The sequence below is a fragment of the Anabrus simplex genome, chromosome 8 (assembly GCF_040414725.1).
Source record: "Anabrus simplex isolate iqAnaSimp1 chromosome 8, ASM4041472v1, whole genome shotgun sequence".
NCBI classification, from domain to species: Eukaryota; Metazoa; Arthropoda; class Insecta; order Orthoptera; family Tettigoniidae; genus Anabrus; species Anabrus simplex.
The window spans coordinates 91,927,512-91,955,343 of record NC_090272.1 but is presented as its reverse complement, the minus strand read 5'-3'; the positions used below and the strand labels follow the sequence as shown (position 1 = coordinate 91,955,343).

The window sequence follows — 27,832 nt, the reverse complement described above, 5'->3', positions numbered from 1 at the left end:
AGACGCCATCAAATAATATTGAAAACATACGCACGATTAATACAGGAAAACAACAGGATGTAACTATCAGGTTGGGTAACATGACAACTAAGGAACGGAGATGGGAAGCGGTTGGGACCATACTCAGGCAGTGTGAAGGTATTGGCATTGCTGGTGAAACGTAATTTGCGGTGATTCAATTTGAATACAATTTACTGAAATAATAATAATAATAATAATAATAATAATAATAATAATAATAATAATAATAATAATAATAATAGACAATAAGACAACAACCTTGATTCATCAAACACTAAAAAACACACGATCGCAGGTAAAATTTTTAGGAGAACTGTCAGAGCCCTTTGAAATCAAAACAGGTTTGAGACAAAGAGATGGCCTCTCTCCAATTTTGTTCAACTGTGTTTTAGAGAAAGTTATCAGGGAATGGCGAAGAGAAATGAGCGAATTCAACTTTCCAAATGGAATTAGATTAGGTCACAAGAGAACTGGGCTTAAATTTGAATGCCTCGCATTTGCAGATGATATAGTCTTTTTTGCAGAGAATTTGCAGATTTCAATTAAGCAGATTGAAGTCCTCAAAGAAACAGCAGACAAAACAGGATTGCAAATATCTTTTGAGAAAGCGGAGTACATGAACATAAATACCACTGACCCAACCGGGACAATGAGGACGAAGTATGGTGACATCAAAAGAGCTACAAAATTCAAATACCTAGGAGAGATTTTGACTCCAAACATGAATGAGAAAGCGGCAATTCAAGAACGTGCAAGAAAGATGGAAACTGCGTTTAGATTATGTCAGAACACCTACAAATCTAAGTCACTCTCCTACCAGGCGAAATTCAAGCACTACAGCACGATAGTCAAACCTGAATGTTCATACGCAGCTGAGACAATAGCCACAAAGGGACTCTCAGATTTGGAAAAGAAAGAAAGGAAGTTCCTTAGAAAGATTCTTGGACCCATAAAATCATCAGACAAGTTTACGTTTCGCATGAGACCAAACCGAGAACTATACCAACAATTTGAAAACATCACCACCACAATGAAAAAGAGGAGATTGACGTTCTACGGACATATTAAAAGGATGGGATCGGAGAGACTCGCCAACAGGATCCTCGCCTTCCAAGAGAACAGGAAGACACAAGTCCCATGGGTAAAAGAAGTCCACCGAGATTTAGAAAAATGTGGGATCACGGCAGAAGATATAACAAACAGAAAAATCTTCAGGCACAGAGTTGCGGAGGTGAAGGACCTAACTGATGAGAAAACGAGGAAGAATAGAGTATTCTCGGCAGAAGAACGAGCACGAGCAAGCCAACGGATGAAGGAATACTGGTGAAAGAGGAAGGAGAAAGAACTTGAGAAAGCAATGAAGTTGCGTAATCGTAGCCCATAGATGGCTGAAACGAAAATAATAATAATAATAATAATAATAATAATAATAATAATAATAATAACAACATTACAATCAGAACTTACAAAAATAATATTAATAAAAGGAAATTACAATTGGAGCCATCAGTGACGCAAGTTAATATTAACATAAATTTAAGAAGAAACATCACACTGAACGTACAAACTTCACAGTGCTAATTTTAAAATAACATACAGAATTAATTACTGAATTTGACAACCTAACTGCATTGAAAAGTAAGAGTTCATGCTCACAAATAAGATGTAAGGAAGGAAGGAAAAGCTGAAAATAATGAACATCTTAGCACAGAGCCCATTCAGGAAGTAACCTTTTCAAAAACACTTCTGAATAAGGAGCTCGTCCTGAATGAGAATATGCTAAGAGGAAACTGGATTATGAGAGGCAGCCCCGGGGAAAATTAAAATTTACATACTTAAATAGTTTAAAACCAAAGAAAAAGGAAATTGAAATTTTACATATTTAAAACAATTTATGAAACCAAAAGGAAAAGGGAACTGCCTCTAAAATAAAATGATATGACTAGCCGCAAGGGAAGTAATGTGAAATTAAATTTGGTGAATGGGAGAAAACCAGGTAAGCTCCAGAGGTTAAAGAGAATTAAATTGAAAACTACATTTGAAAATTACTATTCGAAAAAAGAAATAGATAATGCTTACCTTGGAGGGGGGCCAAGAGACCCATCAGATGGAGGAGACAACTTCTCCCGTTGCCGGTCAAAACTACAAAACAGAGGGAATGAGCTTGGCTCTGGCCAAGAGCTCAGCGGCCGGAAATGGTGAAATCGCAAAACAACCCATTAGCGCACCCGGGTTTCTAGTATTCATCAATAGGGAATGATTTTTATTTTGGCCAATAAGGGCCCAGAGAAAAACTGCTGACCAAAAACCGAGCATAGCTTCGAGAAATTTCCATTCTAATGCAACCGGAAATTTCTCGAAGCATCCTACCAGACCTGGCACGTGCAAAAACACCCTGCCTCGAAAGTTTTTTTCCTTACCTTCAGATGCTTGTAAGACCTAATAAAATTTTTCACAATAACCAAATAAATTTGGAAAAGTAGCAGAGTAGTTAAATAACCCTAGATATCTTTATATACAGGAAACATAAAAAAACAACCAAGTTTAATATTACACAAGTCAATCTTTCAATCTAAAGAGCAAAAACCAATTTAACCATTTTACACACACAGTCACTTTCTTTTTAGAATCCAACAAATAAACATATGAACATACAAAGGTGACATACGATTCTTCTTCTTTTCCCACAGTCCAATTTTCCAAGGTCAGATAAATATTTTACAATCACTACAAAAACTGAGAATACTAGTATCTGGACAAGTCTCATATTAAGCATTACAGAAATGGAGCAATTCTTCCAAATATGAGACCGTTGAGCCATGATGTTCTTGGCCGTGACAATCCTCCTGATATCTATATCACAATGCTAGTGTTAGCTCCCTCTATGGATCAGTGGTAGAGTGCCAGGCTCTGGATCCCAATATAGCAGGTTCAAACCCTGTGGAGATAGGGCGGAAAAAAGGCCATTTGACACTCCATGTTGTACAGTGCTTCATGTAAAAAGATCTCTGGTAACACATTTGGTGTTTACCTGATAAAATTAATTAAAACTCAACCATAGACACCCAAGAGAATTTTGGTTTACTCTGCATGTAGTAGGCCTAGAGTAAAACAGAATCTCAGAATTGACGAGCAGGCAACCATATGGCATCAAATTAAAATTCTTGCACATGGTAGGTGAGGCTATACGATTATTATTATTATTATTATTATTATTATTATTATTAAGGAATTTAGAGTGTGGGCGCTTAGGGCTAAAGTGAGAGGGCTTACGTACATATCCGACCACGGTGGTTTTAGTGCAGTAGAAGTCTTCTATAGCGAGAAACTTGTTGTAATGACAATATTTTTATGCCCCTCATAAATTCTTGTGCAGTATCCTTTGGTTATAATGAGAATGTTTTCACTGATTCATCCGTTATTACGAGTAACGTTTGCCAGAGAAGCCTCTGGAATGATGCTTTGCAATTGTTTTAAAGAATGAAACTGAACATGCGTGTTCGCAGAGTATCGGAATTAGGAAATACAGTACTAATGAGTAGGCCACTGTACAGAACTCATCCATGAAAACTTTTGAACAAACTGATTGCTGTTTGCCGGCCCCGTGGCATAGGAGTAGCGTGCCTACCTATTACCCGGAGGCCCCGGGTTCGATTCCCGGCCAGGTTAGGTTTTTTTACCTGGATCTGAGGGCTGGTTTGAGGTCCACTCAACCTACGTGATTAGAATTGAGGAGCTATCAGACGGTGAGATAGCGGCTCCGGTCTGAAAGCCAAGAATAATGGCCAAGAGGATTCGTCGCGCTGACCACACAACACCTCATAATCTTCAGGCCTTCGGGCTGAGCAGTGGTCGCTTGGTAGACCAGGGCCCTTCAAGGGCTGTAGTGCCATGGGGGGATTGCTGTTTCATATTGATTTTAACGTGTGTGTGTGCGTGTGTGCGTGCGTGCGTGTACTTTTACGGAAAACTGGATATTACCTAAGAACAACCGTTAACCAAAACAGTTTTGCATTCAACAGCAAAATGTATTGTCGAAATTTAGGGTTAACCATGGGCTCACCCATTAGCAGTGATAATAGCAAACCTATTCCTAAATAACATTGAAAACAATTTCTTAGTGAACTAAGAAACATGGAATGGGGCAAAGATGATCAGTTTTAAGAGGTTTGGATCTAAAACAGGCTACAGAGTTCGTTACAAATAGAGGATTGGGGAAGCACTTACTTATTTCAGAGAGGCTTGCAGACTGAATTTTTAAAGGCATATCAGTGAATAATGAAGATAATGATCCATCATCTAGTAACCACAATTCCCTGAATATATTCTGAGGATCATCATCCATAGCCGTCGGCAATTATTCATTTGGGATCTGCAAATAGCATAGGCCTGTTAATCTGATGATAGTGCATACCTGCTAGCTTTTACAGTTCGTCCATAGAATTTACGGAAAGTCAGTGTGTTTTACGATTTTATGGATGAACTATAATATTTTTTGATTTTATGTACCACGATCTTCTTTTTAAAATTTGCTCCAGAACAAGCTTCCACAATCTGCCAATACATGCTGTATGACCAGCAAATATTTGATACATTGCTCTGATTTATATTCTTCCGATTGTTACACTCTTCGACTGGGAATACGAGATGGGTCCTGCATCTCCATCGATCGATATCGATTTGTTTGTGTTGGAAGAGACTGACTCTTGAATAACCATTTGCTTGTTCTTTGCATTGATTTGTTCAATAATAACATTTTCTGCCCTGTATAAAAAATATTTATTTTGTTCTTCACCACGAATTACAAAGCGTAAGTCATGTTGTACTTACAAAAAACATTTGAATTATGTTTGTCGCATAATTTGCTTCATATTGATTGCTACGTATTGTAAAGCTGAGGTTATGTAGTCGTGGAGTAACGTGAATTGTCTTTGTTACTTATTTTGTCTTATGATCATTGTTTATCGGTAATCGATGAAAAATCATCATCAGGTGTTTAGAGAAACCTGTTCTGTCAATTTCCCATGTATATTGAAATCGAGAAAAGGTGACAAATTAAATTTGCCTTTTGTACTGTATGCTCTTTTGATATCAACATAACACATGGCGGCAAAAGGAACCTGACTAATCATGTGATGTGTGTTAAACATTTTAGTAATTTTAAATCTAAGGAAGAAAATGAGAAAATAAACAGTTTTTTTTTTTTTCCCCCAAGGCTGACAATAATGTTTACGATGTAATAAAGGCAGTGTGTTTACTTTTTTTAAATGGAATGTAACATTCCGTTGAGTGCAGCTGATCATGCAGGAGCTTTGTTCAGAGAGATGTTTCCTATGTCGGAAATCGCAAAATAAGTATGGTTGTGGTTGCACAAAAACAAACGTGTGTCCTAAACGATATGGTGTGTATTGCAATACAGGACATTGTTACTTGTTTACAAAATAGTCCATTTTCATTGTCAACAGGTGGAAGCAATGATACTGATTCCAAGTTTTATCCCATAGTGGTTACTTTTTATGATGCTGCTTGAGAAAGTATTATGATTAGGACTATTTTGTCAGTACTAGCATTGGAAGTGGATTCGACAAGGCGCAACATATAAAGATAAAAATTTCATTGTTCTGTATTGAAAAGTATCACAGTTAAATTGAAATAATAAATATGGTAGTTCAACCTATTCAATACAAGTAAATAAGAGATGTAGAGATTACATTCTTATTTAATTAAAAGTGGAAATGGTACCGGTTTCGACCCCAGTCTGGGTCATCATCAGCCGATTATAACTCGAAAAACAATGCATAAGTAAGAAAGAAGATAACGGTCAAGTCCACACAATATCAGTTGAAGAGGCGATGTAAAAATGACGGGGGTAGGCACTGTAAAATTCAGACGAAGTCACTTAAAGAGTAAGAGTAAGTCACTTAAAAGAAGTAATACGTAATCTTCCGAGCATCAGCACGGCACACGCAATGTTTGGCACTGTCTCACAATGTTCACGAAAAGCAGAGAACAGTTAAATGAGCCAGACTGCATACACCGTCAGGCACAAAGTCACAACACAATCCAAGTATGAAGATCTAAAGTCATGAAGAAGCCGAAGACGAGCACCTCAACCGAAGTAACTTGCAAGCTCCAGAAGATCGGCGCGGTGTTTACAACGTCAAGTGCTGTAGTTTCATACGCTGACGGAGATTGAAGGATAGATTAATGATCAAGTATTTGCTTAGTTCACGAAAATGTACCTATATATATATATATACATACTTATAATACGATTCAATTATAATTCAATTAATGTGTAATGTACTTCATTTAGGTAGAAAAAATAGTGTAAAACAATATAGTACGCCCTTCGTATGTCGAAGAGCACTTGTGATAGTATACAGCCTTGATGTACACCCTCTTCTGTCTTGAAGACTTCAGATATCTTACCACGTATCCTGATAGCTGGTGTGTTCGATTTATAGAGACTTTTTTATCAGCCAGACAGGATGTTTTGGAACTCCCATTTCTAATAATATTTGCCACATTTTATCCATTGAGCACAGTTGAAGGCTTTTCTGTAATCTAGAAAGCAGATTATTGTAGGAAGCTGAAATTCTCTGCTCTTTTCTATTATCTGTCTGATTTTCAGCAGTTGTTCTCTGGTCCCTTTCCCTTTGACTAAGCCAGCTTGTTGAGGGGTAATCTGTGAAGCTAAGTAATGTTGGAGTCACTCTCGCAAGATTTGTAACGTGATCTTGCTGGCATGTGAAATAAGAGATAAGGTTCTGTAGTTATCACATTTTGTTGTGGAGGCCCTTTTGTGCAGAGGGATAGAGATGGGTATAACCCAGTCTGATAGTCATTTGCTGTTTCTCCATAGTTTCTTGCAAATGTGTGCTAATTTGAGCACCAGTCCCACTAGTCTCTTCCAATAATTCAACTGTTATGTTGCATGTATACATTTATTTTTTATGTTTATGTTGGCAGGTTGCTGTAACTTGCATTTGTATCTTTGTGATCCTTCCTTTGACCCTTGTGGGCACGGTATTGGGCCGTAATTTGGCCGGTCAACCTGATTTCCCATGCCGCATCAATGCCGTTCCTCGGCCCATTCCTGAGAAGAAGTGGTTCATGGAGCCAGCTGTGATTGTGGTGCTTGGAGGAGTGCTCCCATTTGGTTCTATCTTCATTGAAATGTAAGTATTAACCAGTTTCCAAATTCAAGGTCAAATTGCTGAAACTGACTTACGTTACTTAGCTAGAGTACCATCAGCCTGACTTGATGTGTTAAATTTTAGGTACTTCATCTTTACATCGTTCTGGGCATACAAGATCTACTATGTGTATGGCTTCATGCTGTTGGTCTTCATAATCTTGATGATTGTAACTGTATGTGTCACCATTGTATGCACCTACTTCCTGTTGAATGCTGAGGATTACCGGTGGTAAGTATAATGTAACAGTGAACTGATGTATACATGAAAGTGCATTTAACTTCTCTTTAACCCTTTGAAGTCCAGTTATATTTCCACTTGGATCCCCTGCAGGTTCAGTTTAAAATCAGGTGTGAATATGGGAGGAGGCAGGGTAGATCAGGCAGTTGAGCACTGGCCTCCAGAGCTCAAGTTGGCAGGTTCAATCCCGGCTCAGTCCGGTGGTATTTGAAGGTGCAGTACCAAGCTATTTTCAAACCACAAGCTACCAAAAGTGGAGTATTTTGTGACCACCAGACTAAATTTCTTTTGTGTGATTTGTATTACTCTTTAATCAACATATCATATATTTTGAACCTCAAAGGGTAATAATAACTTAATTAACAACAGTTGTAAACAAAATCATACATTTTTTTCTGTATCATGGAAAAAGAAGTTTAGACAAGAAATTATTCATCTCACTCATCACTGATCACTGTCTTCAGCACACTTAGAGCATACGATAGTTTTCATACTGTGTTTTCCGCATGCAACTGAAACAAAGGTGGGAACACCCTCTTCTACCATCAGCTTTCTTGGCTTTCGCTGTCTGATTTAATTTACAGTCTAATGTATCTCTTCCGGCCAAAATTTCTGATTTCCTCAATCCCTTAGTATTTTGAACATACTCCTCAATGCAGGGTTTGATGAATTGAATAGCCAAAAAACCAAACCAAACCCCATGGCACTACAGCCCTTGAAGGGCCATGGCTTACCAAGTGACCGCTCCTCAGCCCGAAGGACTGCAGATTACGAGGTGTCGTGTGGTCAGCACAACGAATCCTCTCGGCCGCTATTCTTGGCTTTCTAGACTGGGGCCGCCATCTCACCATCAGATAGCTCCTCAATTCTAATCACGTAGGCTGAGCGGACCTCGAACCAGCCCTCAGGTCCAGGTAAAAATCCCTGACCTGGCCGGGAATCGAACCCAGGGCCTCCGGGTAAGAGGTAGGCATGCTACCCCTACACCACGGGGGAATTGAATAGCCAGTTCTCGTAAATACAGTCTTGGCTTATTAGGCTTTTCTTTGTTTCATTTTGGAAAATTCAGCAATAATATTGTGAAACTATTCATTGCCACAATGTCTAAAAGAGTGTACAAAGCTGGTTGTGACCCTCTTTAAGTCCCGTTCTTTGTGGAATATTTCTGCAGCATCTTATCAACAGTGTCCACTCCATCCCTTGTCTTCTTGTAATACACATGAACTACTTCTGTTCCCACCAAAAGAAAATTGTTAATATCTTGTACTAGAATTAAAAGTGTAAATAAGTAATTATCTGTATGTGGTTAGGTAGCTGGATTCAAAAGAGACAGTACATTTCTCTATAGTAAACTTAGAAAAAAATACCATGACTAAACCATAACCAATTGAAGTGGCGGGCACAAAATTACCTCTCCACCTCCCTGTTGGTATTGCTAGGGTTAGAGAACTCCTACAAGACAAAATGTTGGCACCTTGCCATCTCCATAAACTGTATAATATGGGAAGATCAATTCTGAACATCCAATATAGGCTCCTGACACTAAAAAGTTTAAATAACATACTGAATGGTATTCATATCTGCTACTTGTGTAGAATATTTTGCATGCATTTCAACATTTTCAGTCTTTGAATTAATATATAGATCTGTTGAAATGCTTCCATAATGGGAAAAGGTTCAATTTTAATTAAATATATCTCCTTTCATCCCCATATTTATAACAAAAACATATTTTGTCCTCACATTGCAGAAGTGAAAGATTTGTCAAGTTTTTGCTTCCTAAATTCCAAAATGTTTGTCTCACAGGGAGAGGACAGGGAAATAAAATTACAGAAAATATACAGGGAAAACACAGGGAAATGACTTACCACATCAAAATTAAGTTTTTCGATCTATGACTGGACCCAAACAAAATGATCGAACGAGACTGATTTGTAGACACTACGAGAGTCATGTGCAGCGAGCAGTACTTTAGGAGAAAAATATAGACAGATTAAGTGAGCACGTGTGGTAGTGAAGGAGAGTGAATGCAAAAGATAGACATACTTGCGTTAAGGTGGCAGTACACAAGGCCTGCAACGTATCTAGTATTGCATTAATTAATGTGGTGTAGCTTACAATTCATTGCTATGATAATGTAATTCCAGATCTTTACTTTGTTAGTAAAATTAAATGTTCATTGATAGAAACTCCCCCCCATTCATTTGTAATTGCTTTGTTCTCATTAAACCAAAACTTAAATTATAATACACACCTCAAAAAACCTTTTGCATCACTTGGAGTTCCAGGTTTCTAGGTTGCTGATGGTCCCAGGGAATGTATGGGATTCAACAGCAACAGCAAAAAAATTTCTACCTCTGGAATATACAAATTAAAATGCCAATCATGTCCTTCAACGTATATTGGACAAACAGGCCGCAGTTTCAATGTAAGATACTCCGAACATCTTAATGCCCTAAAGTATAATCGCTACTCAGCCATGAGCGAACATGGTAGAGAGAAAAATCAAAATACACAACAATTGATCAAGATTTAAAGATCCTGCATTACGAACAGAAAGGTCCCTTACTTAATGTACTAGAGAATATATATATAGATATCGACCAATATAACAATCCCGTCTATAACTTAAATGAAATCAACGAAAAGAAAAATATTTTATTGGAAACCTTTGTCCCGCTCATCTGCGAACAGTTCATTAATAAAAATAAAAAAGAGTTTCACTACCGACATTCTAGAACAAGACCCGCCCTTCCATCAACACCCTCCTTCCGCGAATCACAACGTCCCTCCCTCCCTGCCCCTCCCCCTCCATTACTTTTAACTTGTTCTTCATCCACTCATATATTCCTTTTTTCTCATTACAGATGTTATGCACGTTTTATTCGTAGTATTGACGGTCTCACTACACTCCTCGGCATAGTGTTTTTATTTAACAGTCAGCAAGATCTATTAGACGAGAGGACTTTGTACCTCAATGTGTTTTTAACTCACTAATCATGATCACTGTCACTTCACATCATTACAATTTTTAATTTGTTTGTATATTATGTAATCATTGTTATACTACTGAAGATGGCCTTGAGATTAGGCTGAAACATGTATAGACTTTGCTTCATCTAACAGATGACTTGACTTGTATTGATAGGAGGATTTTATAAATATTTTATTTTGTATATTTATTTTGTACACATTTTGTGAAGCATAACATGATTGGTATAAAGAAAAAGCAACTACAGACACAACACAAACACTATTCTTCGGCAACGTGCTTCCGCCTATTGAACATGGGAATCTGATTCTGCCTTTCAGTATGGTGTTGTCCCACCCCATGCAGTGAAGCCTGATTGGACCCATTGTTGCACGCTGTCCATAAGGCGATTGAGGCTCTCCTGGTCGATCCTGTCCCACTCTTTGACAGCAGCCCTTTGGCTAGGTCAGAAGTCGATTCATTCGCCGTTGCATTGCCTGTTTCAGCGTATCCCAGGCGCATTCAATGGGATTCATGTCCAGAGACACCGCAGACCTGTCCATCCAATGGATGTGGGCCTCTCTGAGGAAGAGATTCAAAAGATTGGAGCGGTGTGGGTGCGCATTGTCATTTATCAGAACAAACATGTCTCCAAAATGTTGTCAGTATGGGCCTGAGGATTCTGTTCCGATATTGTGTACCAGTCATATTGTCCTGTACGACAATGAGTGGCATCTGGCATCCATACATAATGCCCTGCCAAATCATGATAGATCCGTCTCTCTGATGGGCATGTTTTGGTTGGTGTACAGGACTCATCTGGCATAACCTGACTCTCTGCAAACACTCCTCCAGCGATTATCCAGCGTCAGGCTCATTCGGCACTCGTCTGTGAAGAGGTCCTGCCGCCATTCTTCCTGAGTCCAGTCCAAATGCTCCCTTGTCCACCTGTACGTTGCGCTGCGGTGTTGGAATGTATGTACAGGTGTTCACTAAGGAACTCGTGTGTGTAGGTGGTCGCTATGGAGGCTATTTCTGATTGTTTGCGTAGACACAGCCATACCAGTTGCCTGCCATACATAAGGCATTACGCAGTTCTGTTGTGGTGTCTTCTGGATTCCTGCGAGCCAGGATTTGCACCCAATGATCATCAGCTCCTGTTGTTAACTGCGGACGATCACTGTGAGGATGATCTTCAATATTTTGTGTCACACAATAGCAGCTGTATATCCTGACATCATTGCTATGGTGTACACCAAACAGGTCGGCAATTGCCCTCACAGACAGGCCTTGCTGACGCAATGTCACTATGTGCTTATGGTCAAAAGCGGTAACGACTTGTCGAGGCATGTCTGTATATTGCACAGAACACAAATGTGGTTTTGTCATTTGTCCACAGGTGACAGTAACAGTGGACTCTGCTGGACTGTTCTGAGACAGCTAGCGTTACAAGTCATTCAGATGTCTTGCAACAACTTTTAGAGTAAATGTCCTTCACAAACACTGAAGAATACAGGTGGTGCAAAACTTCTTTTGAGGTGTGTATTATAAATTAAAAAGGCAATAACTGTAATCTTCATGTTCTTTTTAAAATGCCCAATGTTTTAAAAGTTACCTGTGTAATTTACATAACATAGAGGTGCTAAGTATTGTGGACTGCCCGTAATTATTACGGATTTCACCTCAGTATTAAGGATAAATTATTATGGAAAAGCATAATTATCACAGAAAAGCATTCTACAAAGAATGGAATGTGCCAGTGGTGCTTGTTTCTGTTCACACTAGTTGACCAACATACGTATTTGAACGACACTTCCATTTGCTAAAGAAACTGGGAACTAATTCCTGAGTTTATGTTTGTGTTACGGGTATCTTTAGAAACTGGCAACTTGCCAGTTTCAAGAATAAGGCCCCTGACGAATGCAGGCATTAGTTTGAAGAGTGAATGACTGATGGCTTGCTACGAGCAATGTACTGTAGTTCATTTTCATTGGTTGTAGTGGTTCTTGTAGTGTACTGTGTACTATGGGATTACTGATAATCCACTTCACAGATTGGCATTTTATGATAAGTTCTAGCTTGTTTGACATATGATACATTTATTTCAAGTTCTTTATGTCATTATAAGTGTTTGTGCAAAATGTGTTTCAAGATTATGATTCCAGACTGTGATAAAAATGCTCAAGCATTACTCTTATGTACCATGCCCCACTAAATTTAATGCAGGGAAAATGGGAATATCCCAGAGAAAACACAGGGAAAATATAGGGAAAAAAGATTTAGGTTACTAGTGGGAACCCTGTCTCAGTTCATAATTCTTATAATAATTTTTCTTCAATTTTGGGTGAGTAACATCACCAGGCATGCCACTGCCAATTGCTTCAAACTTCTCCATCATACCTGGGATCTTAGATGCTCGTATGTACACGTGGGGATAAGAATTTCCTTCAAGCACCTAAATTAAATCCACTATTGGTTTGCAATGCTCTACAAGAAAGCATGCCAATGTTGTGATCAGATTTACATTATTTTCTGTTTAAATGTATAAAATATTTAACAGTACAGCTTTGTTCTTCCAGTAATGAAGAAAATTCTTTCATGTCTTGAATGTGATCCATCACATATTCCACAGACTTGAAGCAAGTGTTCCATCGAGTCAGGACAGGCATCGGAAACAATTTACTCTAACTCCCGTCGGTGGGGTATTTTTATCTCGGAAAAGAACGGTAGCATTTCTTCTGCTTCCTCGTATTAGAAATAATATTTTAGATTGAGCAATGTCTGTTGAGGTCTGGTAAAGGATCTGACCTAATGCGTGCAGTGATATTGAATGTGTGTGCACACCATATCACCCAAGAAAGGGATGCACAGAGAATCAACACAAGCACCCATATATCATGCTCATACAATGTTGTTGATTTCAACACACATGAAACCACAACATTTAAAATGGCATATGAACAGTCTGCTCTTGCATTGTACATCACTCACATCTACTTTTTTTTATTATTTTTATTTTCTGCATCTCAGATTGGGTCAGAGGACATATTAATACTGTGAACACATACTGATCCTGCCATCATAAAGTTTTGTCTCAAAGAATCCCTATTAGTTTGTATTTCACTGCCTCCTTGCAGTGTTGGAACTGTACTTCCCTTGGAGCAGGCACATACTTGCTCCAAAGTCTTTTGCCATTTGGTAAATTTTCAACATCTAAAATACAAACATTAAAGAAAACATACTATTTTCAATTTGAGAAAATAATTTGATTTCAAAAATTACAGGAATAGAACCAGCTTTTGGGACGTTAGGCCGTGTGCATTTGCAGAGTTTCGCCCAGACGTATCATTTGGGCTCATCAGATGGATTGGCACGCCTCTCCAAGACTCCGCTTAGCAGTGGCAGACCAACTGCATGGTCCTGTCATGTTAGCAAAATAGGGATTGCTAACCTGCTAAAGGAGAAGTGAATTCTCCATTTCCAAACTTTGTATACTCCCCATGGAGATGCAGCCGTAAAAGCCATTTTTGTATCTCCATGCGGAGAGTCTTGGAGGGGTGTATCAATCCAACTAAAGAGTCCAAATGGCATATCTTGGCAAAACTCTGCAAACGCAGATGGCCAATCTACCCAAAAGCTGGATCTATTCCTGTGATTTTTAGATTTGATTTCAGTTTACCTCGAATGTATTTGTTTAAAAGACTCCTTAATTTACATTATCTGTTTTCTCGCATGGAAATTTGCACGTATGCGAACCATGTGACCTTCCGTGGTGGGGAGGCTTGCACTTCCCAATGAAGCAGATTGCCGAGCCGCAGGTGCAACCATATCGGATGGGTATCTGTTGAGAGACCAGACTAACGAATGGTTCCAATATAAATGGTCCGTTATTGGACTTTATAAATTTTCCAGCTAACTCATTCCTGGTTGTCAGCGTTTCGCCCCCGTGTGCTAGGCTGGGCTCATCAGTTGGTACCTAGCACACCTACCAAGACGCATGGCTAGTGCATACCGTGGAGGCCACTGCGTAGGCTAATTGTAGCCACCGGCAGTGCCAATGCACTATGAAACACTGTCTCACTACTAAAACTTGATGCCTGCTTGGCCATCAGATGATACAGGTGTTGACTCCCATAGGGAATCTGTAATATTTGTTCCGAATGAGCAAATTTATAATACCAATATAAATGGTCCGTTATTGGACATTATAAATTTTCCAGCTAACTCGTTCCTGGTTGTCAGCGTTGTCTGATGGCCAAGCAGGGATCAATTTTTTAGTAGTGAGACAGTGTCTCATAGTGCATTGGCACTGCCGGTGGCTACAATTAGCCTACGCAGTGGCCTCCACGGTATGCACTAGCCATGCGTCTTGGTAGGTGTGCTAGGTACCAACTGATGAGCCCAGCCTAGCACACGGGGGCGAAATGCTGGCAACCAGGAATGAGTTAGCTGGAAAATTTATAATGTCCAATAACGGACCATTTATATTGGTATTATAAATTTGCTCATTCGGAACAAATATTACATATTCCCTATGGGAGTCAACACCTGTATCATCTGATGGCCAAGCAGGCATCAATTTTTAGTAGTGAGACAGTGTCTCATAGTGCATTGGCACTGCCGGTGGCTACAATTAGCCTACGCAGTGGCCTCCACGGTATGCACTAGCCATGCGTCTTGGTAGGTGTGCTAGGTACCAACTGATGAGCCCAGCCTAGCACACGGGGGCGAACGCTGACAACCAGGAATGAGTTAACTGGAAAATTTATAATGTCCAATAACGGACCATTTATATTGGTATTATGAATTTGCTCATTCGGAACAAATATTACATATTCCCTATGGGAGTCAACACCTGTATCATCTGATGGCCAAGCAGGCATCAAATTTTAGTAGTGAGACAGTGTCTCATAGTGCATTGGCACTGCCGGTGGCTACAATTAGCCTACGCAGGTGGCCTCCACGGTATGCACTAGCCATGCGTCTTGGTAGGTGTGCTAGGTACCAACTGATGAGCCCAGCCTAGCACACGGGGGCGAAACGCTGATAACCAGGAATGAGTTAGCTGGAAAATTTATAATATCCAATAACGGACCATTTATATTGGTATTATAAATTTGCTCATTCGGAACAAATATTACAGATTCCCTATGGGAGTCAACACCTGTATCATAACGAATGGTTCATCGAAAGGTGGGTAGCAGCCTTTCAGAAGTTGCAAGGGCGGCAGTCTAGATGATTGACTGATACAGCCTTGTAATAATACTCAACATGGCTTAGCAGTGTTGATACTGCTACACGGCTGAAAGCAATTGGAAACTACAGCCGTAACTAACTCCCGAGGACATGCAGCTCTCTCTCTATGAATGATGTAATGATGATGGCTTCCTCCCGGGTAAAATATTCCAGAGGTGTCCGCCATTCGGATCTCCAGGTGGGGACTCCACGAGAGGGGGCAATCATCAGGAAGATGGATACTGACATTCTGTGAGTCGGAGCGTGGAATGTTAAAAGTTTGAATCGCTGTGGTAGGTTAGAGAATTTGAAAAGGGAGATGGATAGACTAAAGTTAGATCTAGTTGGTATAAGTCAAAGTACGTTGGCAGGAAGAACAGGATTTTTGGTCAGGCGACTACCGAATTATCAACACAAAATCAAACCGGGGAAATGCAGGAGTTGGTTTAATAATGAACGAGAAAATAGGGCAGCAGGTAAGTTACTACGACCAGCATAGTGAAAGAATTATTGTCATCAAAATAGACACCAAACCAATGCCCACTACAATAGTGTAGGTCTATATGCCTACTGCAGCAGATGATGAGAAAATCGAAAGTATATATGAGGAGATAGAAGATTTAATACAATATATAAAAGGTGACGATAGTCTGATTGTGATGGGAGACTGGAATGCAGGGATAGGCGAAGGAAGAGAAGGTAATACAGTAGGAGAATTTGGATTGGGACAAAGGAACGAAAGAGGAAGTTGGCTGGTTGACTTTTGCACTGATCATAATTTAGTCCTTGCCAATACTTGGTTCAAACACGACAAACAACGGCTGTATATGTGGACGAGACCTAGAGACACTGCAAGGTATCAAATATACTTCATTATGTATTGAATAAGGTGGACCCAAATTATAATAAAAGTTGTAGTGTTTATGATTAGGCAGAGATTCAGAAACCAGGTGTTGGATTGCAAAACTTTCCCAGGAGCAGATGTGGACTCTGACCACAACTTGTTGGTCATGAAATGCCACCTGAAGTGGAAGAAATTGAAGAAAGGAAGGAATGCAAGGAGATGGGATCTAGCCAAGTTGTCTGACCACAACTTGTTGGTCATGAAATGCCACCTGAAGTGGAAGAAATTGAAGAAAGGAAGGAATGCAAGGAGATGGGATCTAGACAAGTTGAACGAAAAGAGTGTGATGGATTGTTTCAAGAAAAATGTTGCACAAGGACTAAATGAAAAGGCTGAAGGAAAAACAATAGAGGAAGAGTGGATAATCATGAAAAATTAAATCAGTAGGGCTGCTGCAGAAATGTTAAGAAGGAAGAAAAGATCAACTAAGAATCGGTGGATAACTCAGGAGATACTAGACCTGATTGATGAATGACGAAAATACAAGAATGCTTAGAAATGAAGAGGGCAGAAAAGAATACAGAAGATTAAAGAATGAAGTAGATAGAAAGTGCAAGATAGCTAAGGAAAAATGGCTGAAGGTGAGGTGCAAGGATGTCGAAGGTTGTATGGTCCTAGGAAAAGTAGATGCTACATACATGAAAATCAAGGAAGGGAAAGAAGACAAAGCAGAAAGATGGCAGGAACATATCCAACAGTTGTACCAAGGTAAATATGTAGATGATTTCGTTTTGGAATAAGAAGAGGCTGTTGATGCTGATGAAATGGGAGATCTAATTTTGAGGTCAGAGTTTGACAGAGCTGTGAGAGACCTAAATAGGAACAAGGCATCTGGAATTGATGATATTCCCTCTGAATTAATGACTGACTTAGGAGAAACCAGCATGGCAAGGTTATTCCATTTAGTATGTAAAATGTATGAGACAGGAGAAGTGCCATCTGATTTTTGGCAGAATGTTGTTATACCTATTCCCAAGGAAGCCGGTGCTGACAAGCGTGAAAACTACTACACCATTAGTTTAGTATATCATGCTTGCAAACACGAATTATTTACAGAAGAATGGAAAGACAAGTTGAAGCTGAGTTGGGAGAAGATCCATTTGGCTTCAGAAGAAATGTAGGAACTTGTGAAGCAATCCTGGCTTTACGTCGGATCTTAGAGGATCGAATTAAGAAGGACAAGGCCACGTACATGGCGTTCATAGATCTAGAAAAGGCATTTGTTAATGTTGATTGGACCAAACTACGAGGGTTGGAACTTTAATAGTGGCAACACTGCTGTGGAGATGCTATGCAAGACTCACCCATCCCACATCACCTGCGTGCACACAAGCAAGAGAAACACAGTCACTTGTGAACTAGCAGTCTAACATAACGTCACTATGTTTTCCAAACAGGAACAACAGAGTTGGATCAAGATTGAATGTGCCATAGGTCGTAAGGTCGTACAGCACGACAGTGTCATCAGGGTCTTCAAGAGGCTTGGGAGGAATCTGCATTGCCTTACAGAACAGTGGCACGTTGGACAAAAGCCTTCAACGATGGTCGGCAAACTGTGGCGGACATTCATCGGGCAGGTCGTCCTACGAGCGTCAGTGAAGCCTTACTGGACAGTGATCGAAACCAGACGATTCGTGAGCTCGCATTCGCTTCAGAACTGTTGCAGAGATTCGACAGGCAGTAGACAGCTCCATTCGCACCATCAATAGAACAGGTTCTGCTAAAGGTATACTATGACTTCCACATCGCTGGCAACGAGTTATACACAACACTGGTGACTACTTTGAAGGGCAGTGAAGGTTGCTAACATGTAACTCTTTTGTATCTGTTGTAAATAAATAGTTGCCACTATTTAAGTTCCACCCTTCGTATTTAAGATTCTGAAGGTGATTGGGATCAGATACCGAGAACGAAGAATTATCTACAATCTGTATAAAAATCAGTCTGCAGTGATAAGAATCGAGGGCTTTGAAAAAGAAGCAGCAATCCAGAAAGGAGTGAGGCCAGGCTGCAGTTTGTCCTCCCTCCTTTTCAGTGTTTACATAGAACAGGCAGTAAAGGAAATCAAAGAAGAATTTGGAAAGGGAATCACAATCCAAGAAGAGGAAATCAAAACTTTGAGATTTGCCGATGATATTGTTATTTTTTCTGAGACTGCAGAAGATCTCAAGAAGTTGCTGAATGGTATGGACGAAGTCGTAAAATATGTTTGTACCAGACTGGAATAGAGCGCCACCAGTCACTCCTGCGCTGATTCTCTCACTGACTTAGTGCAGTGATATTTCCTATCGACTGATAACAGCACATTGCCCAGTATTTGGAATGCCCGATTTCGCAATAGGAAGGCTGCTACTTGAGCAGTTGACATCTTTATTTCGAAATGCATCCGGAGCTGCGTGATGGATGTTTGAAGAAGTGGGTGCGTCAAATACATGAACATTTCGTTTTCTCCACTTTGGACCCAAAAATATTGGGATGCGTAAATTATGCAAGGGCAAATTTAGCCAAATCGATCTCCTCTCACCAATTTGATTCAGTATCTCCTAATTCGTGATTCAATCTATCCATCTCACCTTGAGCATTCTTCTGTAACACCACATTTCAAAAGCTTCTATTCTTTTCCTTTCTGAGCTAGTTATCATCCATGTTTCACTTCCATACAATGCCACGCTCCAGATGAAAGTCTTCAGAAACATCTTTCTAATTCCTATATCAATGTTTGAAATGAGCAAATTTTTCTTAAGAAAGCTCTTCCTTGCTTGTGTTAGTCTGCATTTTATGTCCTCCTTACTTCTGCCATCGTTAGTTATTTTACTACCCAAGTAACAATATTCATCTACTTCAAGACTTCATTTCCTAATCTAATATTTCCTGCATCACCTGCCTTCGTTTGACTGCACTTTACTTTTGTTTTAGACTTATTTATTTTCATTTTGTACTCCTTATCCAAGTACAAGAGGATCTGCTTAAATATATGATTTTGTTACACTGCGTTGGTTATGCCGTTTCTCACAAAATGCTGTATTTTAAAGGATGAGTAATAGCTGGTGCACATGGAATCAGTGTCTCAGGTTTGAAGGTTAGCCATGGCTGGATGATTAATTTTATGAAGAGAAATGGACTTTCTCTTTGACGAAGAACAACATTATGCCAAAAAATGCCGAATGATTCCAACCAAAAAGTAATTGATTTTTATCGCTTTGTGATTGAGAAGCGTAAAAGTAAAGGAATATTTGATCTCCCAAATAGGAACCGCAGGTCAGACGCCTATCGGTTTCCATATGCCACAAATAATAAACTTAACCATGATAGGTTTATATTGTGTTTGGTCCGTATTGACTGGTCTGAATGTATAATATAACTATTTATAATAGTTTATTTAAATCCGGCTTGATCAATACACTCATTAAATGAAAGAAACATTATTAATTAAACCATACATGTTTCGGGAAATCTCAACCATTCCCTTCATCAGTGATTATATTATACATATGCCACAAAGTCGAACAATCGATAAGAAAGGGACATTGAGTGTTATCGTACGCACTAACGGAAGCGAAAAATAACAATGTACTGCAATGCTTGCTGTAACAGCTGATGGCAGAAAGCTTCCTCCTTACGTTAGTCTTTTTTTTTTTTTTTGCTAGTTGCTTTACGTTGCACCGACACAGATAGGTCTTATGGCGACGTTGTTCTAAAACGAATAACAGTGCCTAAAGTAAAATTTCTGTGTTCATATCCAAGAAAAAGGGTGGATAGACACGTCACTCATACAAAATTAGATACGAACGGTTTGGGGAAATCTAGCAGGGTCCCTCCTTCGATGCCTGGCCCTTCTTGTGTTGGACAGTTTTTTTTTTTTTCTCCGGTATGTCATTATGTATTTGCATGAATTGTACTTTTATTAGTTTATTTCACTTCAGGTCGTATTTCCAGTGTCAGTACTTCAAACCCACGTGTCCAATTTACCTGATGTACCTTATTCGACTTTTCAGAAAATATCTCACACTGGAATTTTACGCCAAGTGACGATAATCAGAAATGAGTTGAACCAATTGTTTATCTGTTAAATGTTAATCAATTGTAAATAATTTTTAAATATCTGAATTCCTTGAATAATTTATGCATCCAAAGTTTTCGCCTGTATTTTTTGTCAGTAAAATGCGTTAATTACGTGAGAAAATACGGTATATGCTGCGTAGTGTAGAACTATCTGTGAAATGTTTTATTCTTCTTACTTTCAGGCAGTGGACAAGTTTCCTTGCTGCTGCTTCAACGGCAGGCTATGTCTACATGTATTCTTTTTACTACTTTTTCTTTAAAACCAAGTGAGTATTCTTTCTAGAAGTAATAAATCATTAAATATGTTTCATGCAAAATGAATGCTGGGTTGGTTAGTGTGGTCCGTACATGAAGCAGCATACTTTCTTCTCTTTGGATAGCTACCAATGAAGTGTTCTGCTGGGCAAGGATGAAACCGCTTTGCTCATCAGTGCCAACACCTTAGTATAAGCTGTCAAATCAGGATCACCATATTTTGGTCTCTGTTCAGCAGAACACTTCTTATACAGCCATTCAGCATTTAAGACAGGGAATATACATTCCTTTAATATAGACCATCGTAGCCAATTTAGTTAATCCGGGGAGTTGTTCAAGTATTTTGGGTGGCTGTATTTTTAAGTCTACTGCCATAAGACTGACTGCCCTAAGATAAATTCTTCTCTAAAACTAAATCCAAGGTGTTTACCACAGGAGTATTTTTCATGCTTTATTTACAAACAACTGTCACACTGGGCATGCACGGTTCACCTGCCGACACTCCATCACTTTGGCGGGCCACTTCTCCACTTCTTTATACTCAGCTGACTTTGTATTCCAAGCTTACTGCTATTTATTCATTAGTGGGCAAGCGAGCTGTCTGTGCCCACAAGACTGTGTCACTCAACAGCAGATCTGTGGGTTTAAGGGCAGGTGAGCGGTGCATGCCCGTGGCCACAGTGTGGGTGCAAACGGGCCCGAGTAAAATGATGAACATGTATTGGAGATGAAAATGGAACAACCAAGTGTATAACAGATGTTAAACTCATTGTTATTTTGTCCTGTATTTCTTACCTTTTGGTATGTTTATCCTGCTTTTTGAGCCATCAAAGTCTAGCACAAAGTGTGTTTTCTTAAAGAATCCTAAGAATTCCAAATGTATGCTCTGAGAGCTATAGAATAAAGAAAGCCACTGAGGCATCGCTTGTTAATAAGATGTTCCTCCAAACCAGTTTATGTACCAAATGTACTGGACAAGTTAGAGGTTTTTGTGGTATTAACTCAGTCTGTACGAGCATTTCTCTGCTCAGAGCTCTAGCTTTGCTCTGTAAGGAAACTCCTTAACATGTCTTAAAGTCTATGACAAGTGAAGAGACACTATCTTATTGTTCCCTCAGTAATCTTAGGATTGTGTTCTCCAAGGAGGGTTATTGTTCAGTTTCTCCATCTCTTGCCGTTCTTGGCCAGACATACTGTACGAAAGACTTTCTATCAGGGAACATTTCTAAGGATCAGTTTTACTATGCTGTCAGTCGCACATTGCATAGTGTGTCCAAAGGATTGTAAAACTCTTTGTTTACACATCAGTGATAATATGGTTCTATGGTTGAGCTGGTTAATGGGGTCACTAGTAGGAAAAGATGTTCAAGATATGCATAACATTTTTTGCCATGATGATGTCATATTTCAAAAGAATCTTCTTGAAGTCTGTAGCATGGAGAGTCCACTTCTCAGCTCCATAGAGGAAATCTGTAAATAGCCAGACTGGATACTACTCTCATTTTCAGTGATAGCAAGATAGAGCAATCCTGCCACAAATATGAGAAATTCAGCATTACATTTTTGGTTACAGCTGTTCATCTCTTAATCTTGGTAGTACTGCTACCTGAACTGGAAACGAGTGAATCAAGGTATAACATTTCCGAGCCTTTTTGCAATTCCTAGATTTTGTCTGCTGGCTGCTTTCTTGGCCCTATCAGCAATCATCATCATCATCATCATCATCATCATCATCATCATCATCATCATCATCATTATTATTATTATTATTATTATTATTATTATTATTATTATTATTATTATTATTATTATTATATGCCTTTGCTGGCGAGATGTAGTGTTTACAGTGCACTATGTCTTCTGGTATGGGCTAGAATAAATTTGTTACTTTCATTGACCTGTCTCAGTCTCATCCTTGGCTTTGACAATATGAAAGTGACTGAGGTATGAGTGATGCTAGTAATACCATTCCTTATGCAGCCAGTCCCTGTTATGAATGGTGTGAAAATATAGCTCATAGGGTCGGTTGGTGCATGCATTTCAGTGGGCTTGGCAGGCTGATATGTAGTAGCAACGGCTGGCTTGGTGAGGAAAGCAATCGGAAACTACCTCACTCCTCATCTCCCTAGTACGCCTTTTCAGTGACGCCTAGGCTATTTATGACAGCTGTTGGGGGAGCTGCAGAGGATCAAACCAGCCTTTGGGCTGAATACCCAACAACATATGTTGTTGTTGTTGTTGTTGTTGTTGTTGTTGTTGTTGTTGTTGTTATTCAGAGCACATTATGCAGAAGGTACTAGAAGGCTGGGAAGGTGACATTAGAGTAGGGGGAAAGGTGATCAGCAATGTGAGGTATACAGAGCATTGAGCACAAGAGAGCTGGAGGTCGTCATGAACCGGCTCACGAGAGTGAGTGGGGAATGTGAACTGGAGATCAACGTTGGCAAAACAGAGGTCGTGTTCATGGACCGTACTAACAGCATCTTGTCACACCTAAGACAAGTAGCGGGCTTTGAGGTGGTGGACTGATTTGGTTATCTCAGCAATTGGGCCTACTTGGATGAGTTCGAGATGTGTCTTGCAGTGGGTTGCAATGTGATGGCGAAGCTGACTAAGATCTGGAAGGACAGCCATCACTAGCAACAGCAGATGTAGGCTGGCAAATGCTTTGGGACCTCTTCCAAGTGGACATGGGCAGGAGTACACTCTTGGATTAGCTGCTTGTCTTTGTACACGCTTTACATGTCGGTGATTAATAGAAAATCTCTGTCTGCCATAGTGGGGAAAAATGCTTCTTTCAGAAAGTTTTTCTAACTTGTCTTATTCATATTTGCACTTAGATAAGCAAAAGATTTGATGTTGTTAGAAACAACTTAGATTCAGAGAAGGATGCAGGAAATTTTCCATCCATCTCTTGCTCCGAGACATACATCGGTGACCATAGAGTACCATCTACTGAAATCAGAAGTATTACTGTATCCAAGTGTGTAGTGGCTGTAGTCGATTCTCTAGTGGTGGGGACCTATTTGATATCAGCTGGCCTTAACATCCTCCCACTGTGGGCCTTTTTATCAAAGCAACTTCAATCACAGTTCAGGACCTGCGAAGCCAAAATATTCTCTCTGATTCTTTGAATAAACTCCTCGGATTGTAGTCGTAAGTTCATTGTTTGGGGCACTTCATCTTGTCCTACTTGACGAATAATCTTGTGGGACACAATTCAGTTTCTTTGTTTGAACAATTGCACACATTGAAAGGACATCTTGAAGTTGATGTCAGGCGCAACTTCTCTCTTGTGAAGCAGTACTATCTAATAGTTCTGTGATGAATAATTCTGTTCGATGCAACAGTCTTGTAAAAGTGTTCGAAGGTCCTTTTGTTAATGGTTGTCATTTTTATTTGAAACATTCATCATCAGTGTACTGTATTTTGTGTGCTTTGGCAGCCTTTTCTCATATCTGTATAAGAGCATGATGTTGGAAAGTTTCTTGAACTTGTTTTTTATTTCACATTCCTCATTTGTCCGATCTTCTTTGTATTACCTGGGAAATACCTTTGCCGGAAAAGAGAGAGAGAACAGCTTTTGGATCAGTTTGTCTCATCTATGGACAAGAAAGAAACAATCTAATAGCGTGCTGCTGATTTTGTCTCTATCTCCTATGCCTCTTTGACTATGGCAGAAAGACTGCACCAGAGTTTCTTTCCACTCTCCCTGGCTCTGCTTGTCAAATTTCATCAACAAACATTTCTGACAAGGTCGTGCACTTTCCTTGCAAGATAGAGTGAGAACACACTCGTACACTTGTACGTTCAATTTCCCTTACTTTTAAGTTTTAATTTTATTAGATGCAGTGACAAATTTTTCATGTTCATGTATACTGTTTTCTTTGTAATAATCTACATTTTTTGGTTTTATTTCAGAATGTATGGGCTCTTTCAGACAGCTTTCTACTTTGGTTACATGGCTTTATTCAGCCTAGCGCTCGGTGTAATGTGTGGAACTGTGGGTTATGTTGGTACTAGTGTATTTGTGAGAAAAATATATTCCACAGTGAAAATAGACTAATACAAGCGAACAGCAGTCCGAGTTTTAATTCTGTGATGACACAATACGGAGCGCTCTACTTGTATATGTGTGTTTCGAGCTGAGCAGACCGGTGAAAGTGGATAAATGTTGTGTGTGTGTTATTGGGACATAGCACCTTGTTCTGAAGAGTGTCAAGAAACTGAACTCAATGAAAAATCAGCCTGCAATGTTTTTTTTTCTAAGAAGTTCACTAATAACTCTTTACTTCTTAACAAACAGTACATATTTTTTGCCTTCTCAGTTAAGAAGGATTCTTGTATTGAAACACTTTTTAAAATGTAGAACCAGTATTTTACTAAGGTGGTGATCTATGCCATTACAGTATGTGTGTATAGAAGTTACTTTTGCTTATCTGTCGTAAAATGTTTACAGTGGAATCTTTGTTTTCATTTTCTTTTCTTTTTATTTTATTGCACATATGATTATAGTGACCGTTATATATTCTTCACATGTGAATATGGTTAGACTGATGTATAACAATTCCAAGAAAATTTTATAGACTTTCACAGTATCTGTTCATAGTTCAGAAATTATGTATTTATTCTGGCATTCCAATTTTGTAATTGCATTGAATTTTGGAAAAATTTGAAGTTGAATGGACAGTTGAGAAGTGTTAAAGCATACCTTAATGATTGTAGATAATTTAGGTGATAGCAATAGTGACCTCTCTCCACATGCATATCGAACTGTGAGCGTGCTTTGTGGACCACTTTTTATGTTGCAGTTTGTATTTAAAGCTATCTTGTTTCAAAATACAGTGTTTCATTCAATAAGGGGGACTTCACTGATCACATCTTGTAATGTTAATCTGTGTAGTAAAGCCCTGACCTGCATGCTGCTTTTCCCTTTTGCATGTTTTCCTAACTTCAGTTTTCTGTTCCCACTTGCACATTTGCTACAGGGTGTTAAGAAAATCATTGTGCAATTATTTTTAAAATGTTGAAAATTATGTCCACAAGCGACTATGCAAGCCCAAATCTGCTTAACTTTACTGAAAAATACTGTCAGCAGATCTGCTTGTATTTTTTATGTACATCTTTATTGCAATTAAATTAATAATATATTATGGTTCCACCTATTCGATACAATAACACTTAGTAATGCGAGGTTACATCACAAGTCGATCACAAATGGTACCGGTTCGACCCCAGATCTGGGTCATCATCGGCTGATCATTCAAAAGGTACTAGATAAAAGCATTGCACAGATGAATAACAAGTAACGTAGAAGATATAAAGAATTTTCAAGATGAAAGTTCGAAGTTCATGTGGAGCTATATAACACGAGTATAAAGCACTAGGTTTTAAATGTCTTTAAAATCTTGATGTGAAGATGAATAAATAGCTCGATGTTAAATCTTATAATCATATCTTGTACCTTTTGAACAATCGGCTGATGATGACCCAGATCAGGGGTCGAAACCGGTACCATTTGTGATCGACTTGTGATGTAACCTCGCATTACTAAGTGTTATTGTATTGAATAGGTGCAACCATAATATATTATTAATTGTAATCTCAATTCAATATACACCAAAATGAAATTCTTATCTTTCAATCGCTATTGCAGTTTTTAATTCACTAAGTAAGGTCTGGTGAGCAAGGGGGCTGTAAGCCCCTAGAGATGACACGTTCCCCATACAACTCGTCTAGAAGTTGCATGGTATTGTTTACTGTGTGCACAGTAGAGGTACCTTGTTGAAACCAATAGTACTTGATCTCGTCATCGTCTAGTTGACCCGTGAAATCTTGGAGCATCGGACAGTTCATGTTTTGTTTTTGTTTTTTTTTTTTTTAAGAAGAAAGGGCCAACAATGTGCTGCGTGGATATTACAACTCACACCCCAATTTTCTGATCTTACTAGAGTGTATCATGCACATCGCACTAGTGTATGTTAACCAGAGAGGTGGAACCAGGCCTCGTCAAGTAATAAACAATATTCCTTTCAATAAAAATTGTAAATCATTCACAGTAACAAATTTACTCTGTATGATCTGCATCTTCCCATATTTTTAAGTGTAAGGCATTTCTCTTTAGTTTTGACTTACACACTATTAATTAAAATCTGTTTCAGGTATAATTGCTGTTTCTTTTGTTTTTTTGTTTTTTTTCAAGGTATTTTCTACATTTATTTTATCTTGAATTAGTTTTCGTCAGCTGAAGAACCTCATAGTTATAGATCTTCTAATTCTTGCACTGCCCTTACTTTGTACAGAAACATTTCCGTTGTGCTGTTACAATGATTTTGAGGGGACTCCTCTGTTGGTGATGCAGCTGCAGTCTTCACTTCAGCTGAGAAGACTCCTTATAATATCAGGGTTAAAAGTGACTTCACTGGCATGTTATTGAGGGAAGTAACATAAGTTACATATTCTATAGAAATCGACATACCTAAACATAGAGGTCAGAACTTCAGTGTGGCTCACTATTGTAGCTGTATCCTGTGAAAGGATTATAAATCTGTCAGAAAATCAAGACAAAACTGCTAGAAAAGTTGACATTTCATAAATACTTTCTATATTGAGTTTCCTCAGTTTTTTCCCTGTTTCACATGGCATAAACCTTAATTAAAATTAGCATTTCAGGGCATGAAAATATAAACAAAAACTGTTAGGGATTTTTTCCAATTGTGAACCTAAGAAGATTGAATTTTCTCACAGAGTTAATGCTTCATATAAAGTGACCACAGGTTTCCAGTTTTTTTATGTTGAATCATAGCACATTTCAAGATTCAGATTCCCATGTGCAACATCTGAAAATATCCTTCTAGGAGCTTCTGACTGATTACATATAACTGATTTGAGAAGAGAAACCACATTGTCATCCTAGTAGTTATCAGTGGCAAGCTGGACAGGCCA

General features: G+C 39.0%; 1 protein-coding gene across 1 annotated transcript in view; it reads left to right on the top strand.

Annotated features, from left to right (window-relative positions):
• The window catches only part of TM9SF3 (transmembrane 9 superfamily protein member 3), a 107,773-nt gene extending 82,008 nt beyond the window's left edge, over nt 1–25,765 (top strand). Inside the window, exons 8-11 of the mRNA XM_067152358.2 lie at nt 6,994–7,202; nt 7,305–7,451; nt 20,815–20,898; nt 24,809–25,765. Of these exons, the coding sequence (XP_067008459.1) occupies nt 6,994–7,202; nt 7,305–7,451; nt 20,815–20,898; nt 24,809–24,953 (585 nt within the window). The 3' untranslated portion in view covers nt 24,954–25,765. The remainder of the gene's footprint in view (nt 1–6,993; nt 7,203–7,304; nt 7,452–20,814; nt 20,899–24,808) is intronic.
• Nucleotides 25,766–27,832: the final 2,067 nt, after the last annotated feature.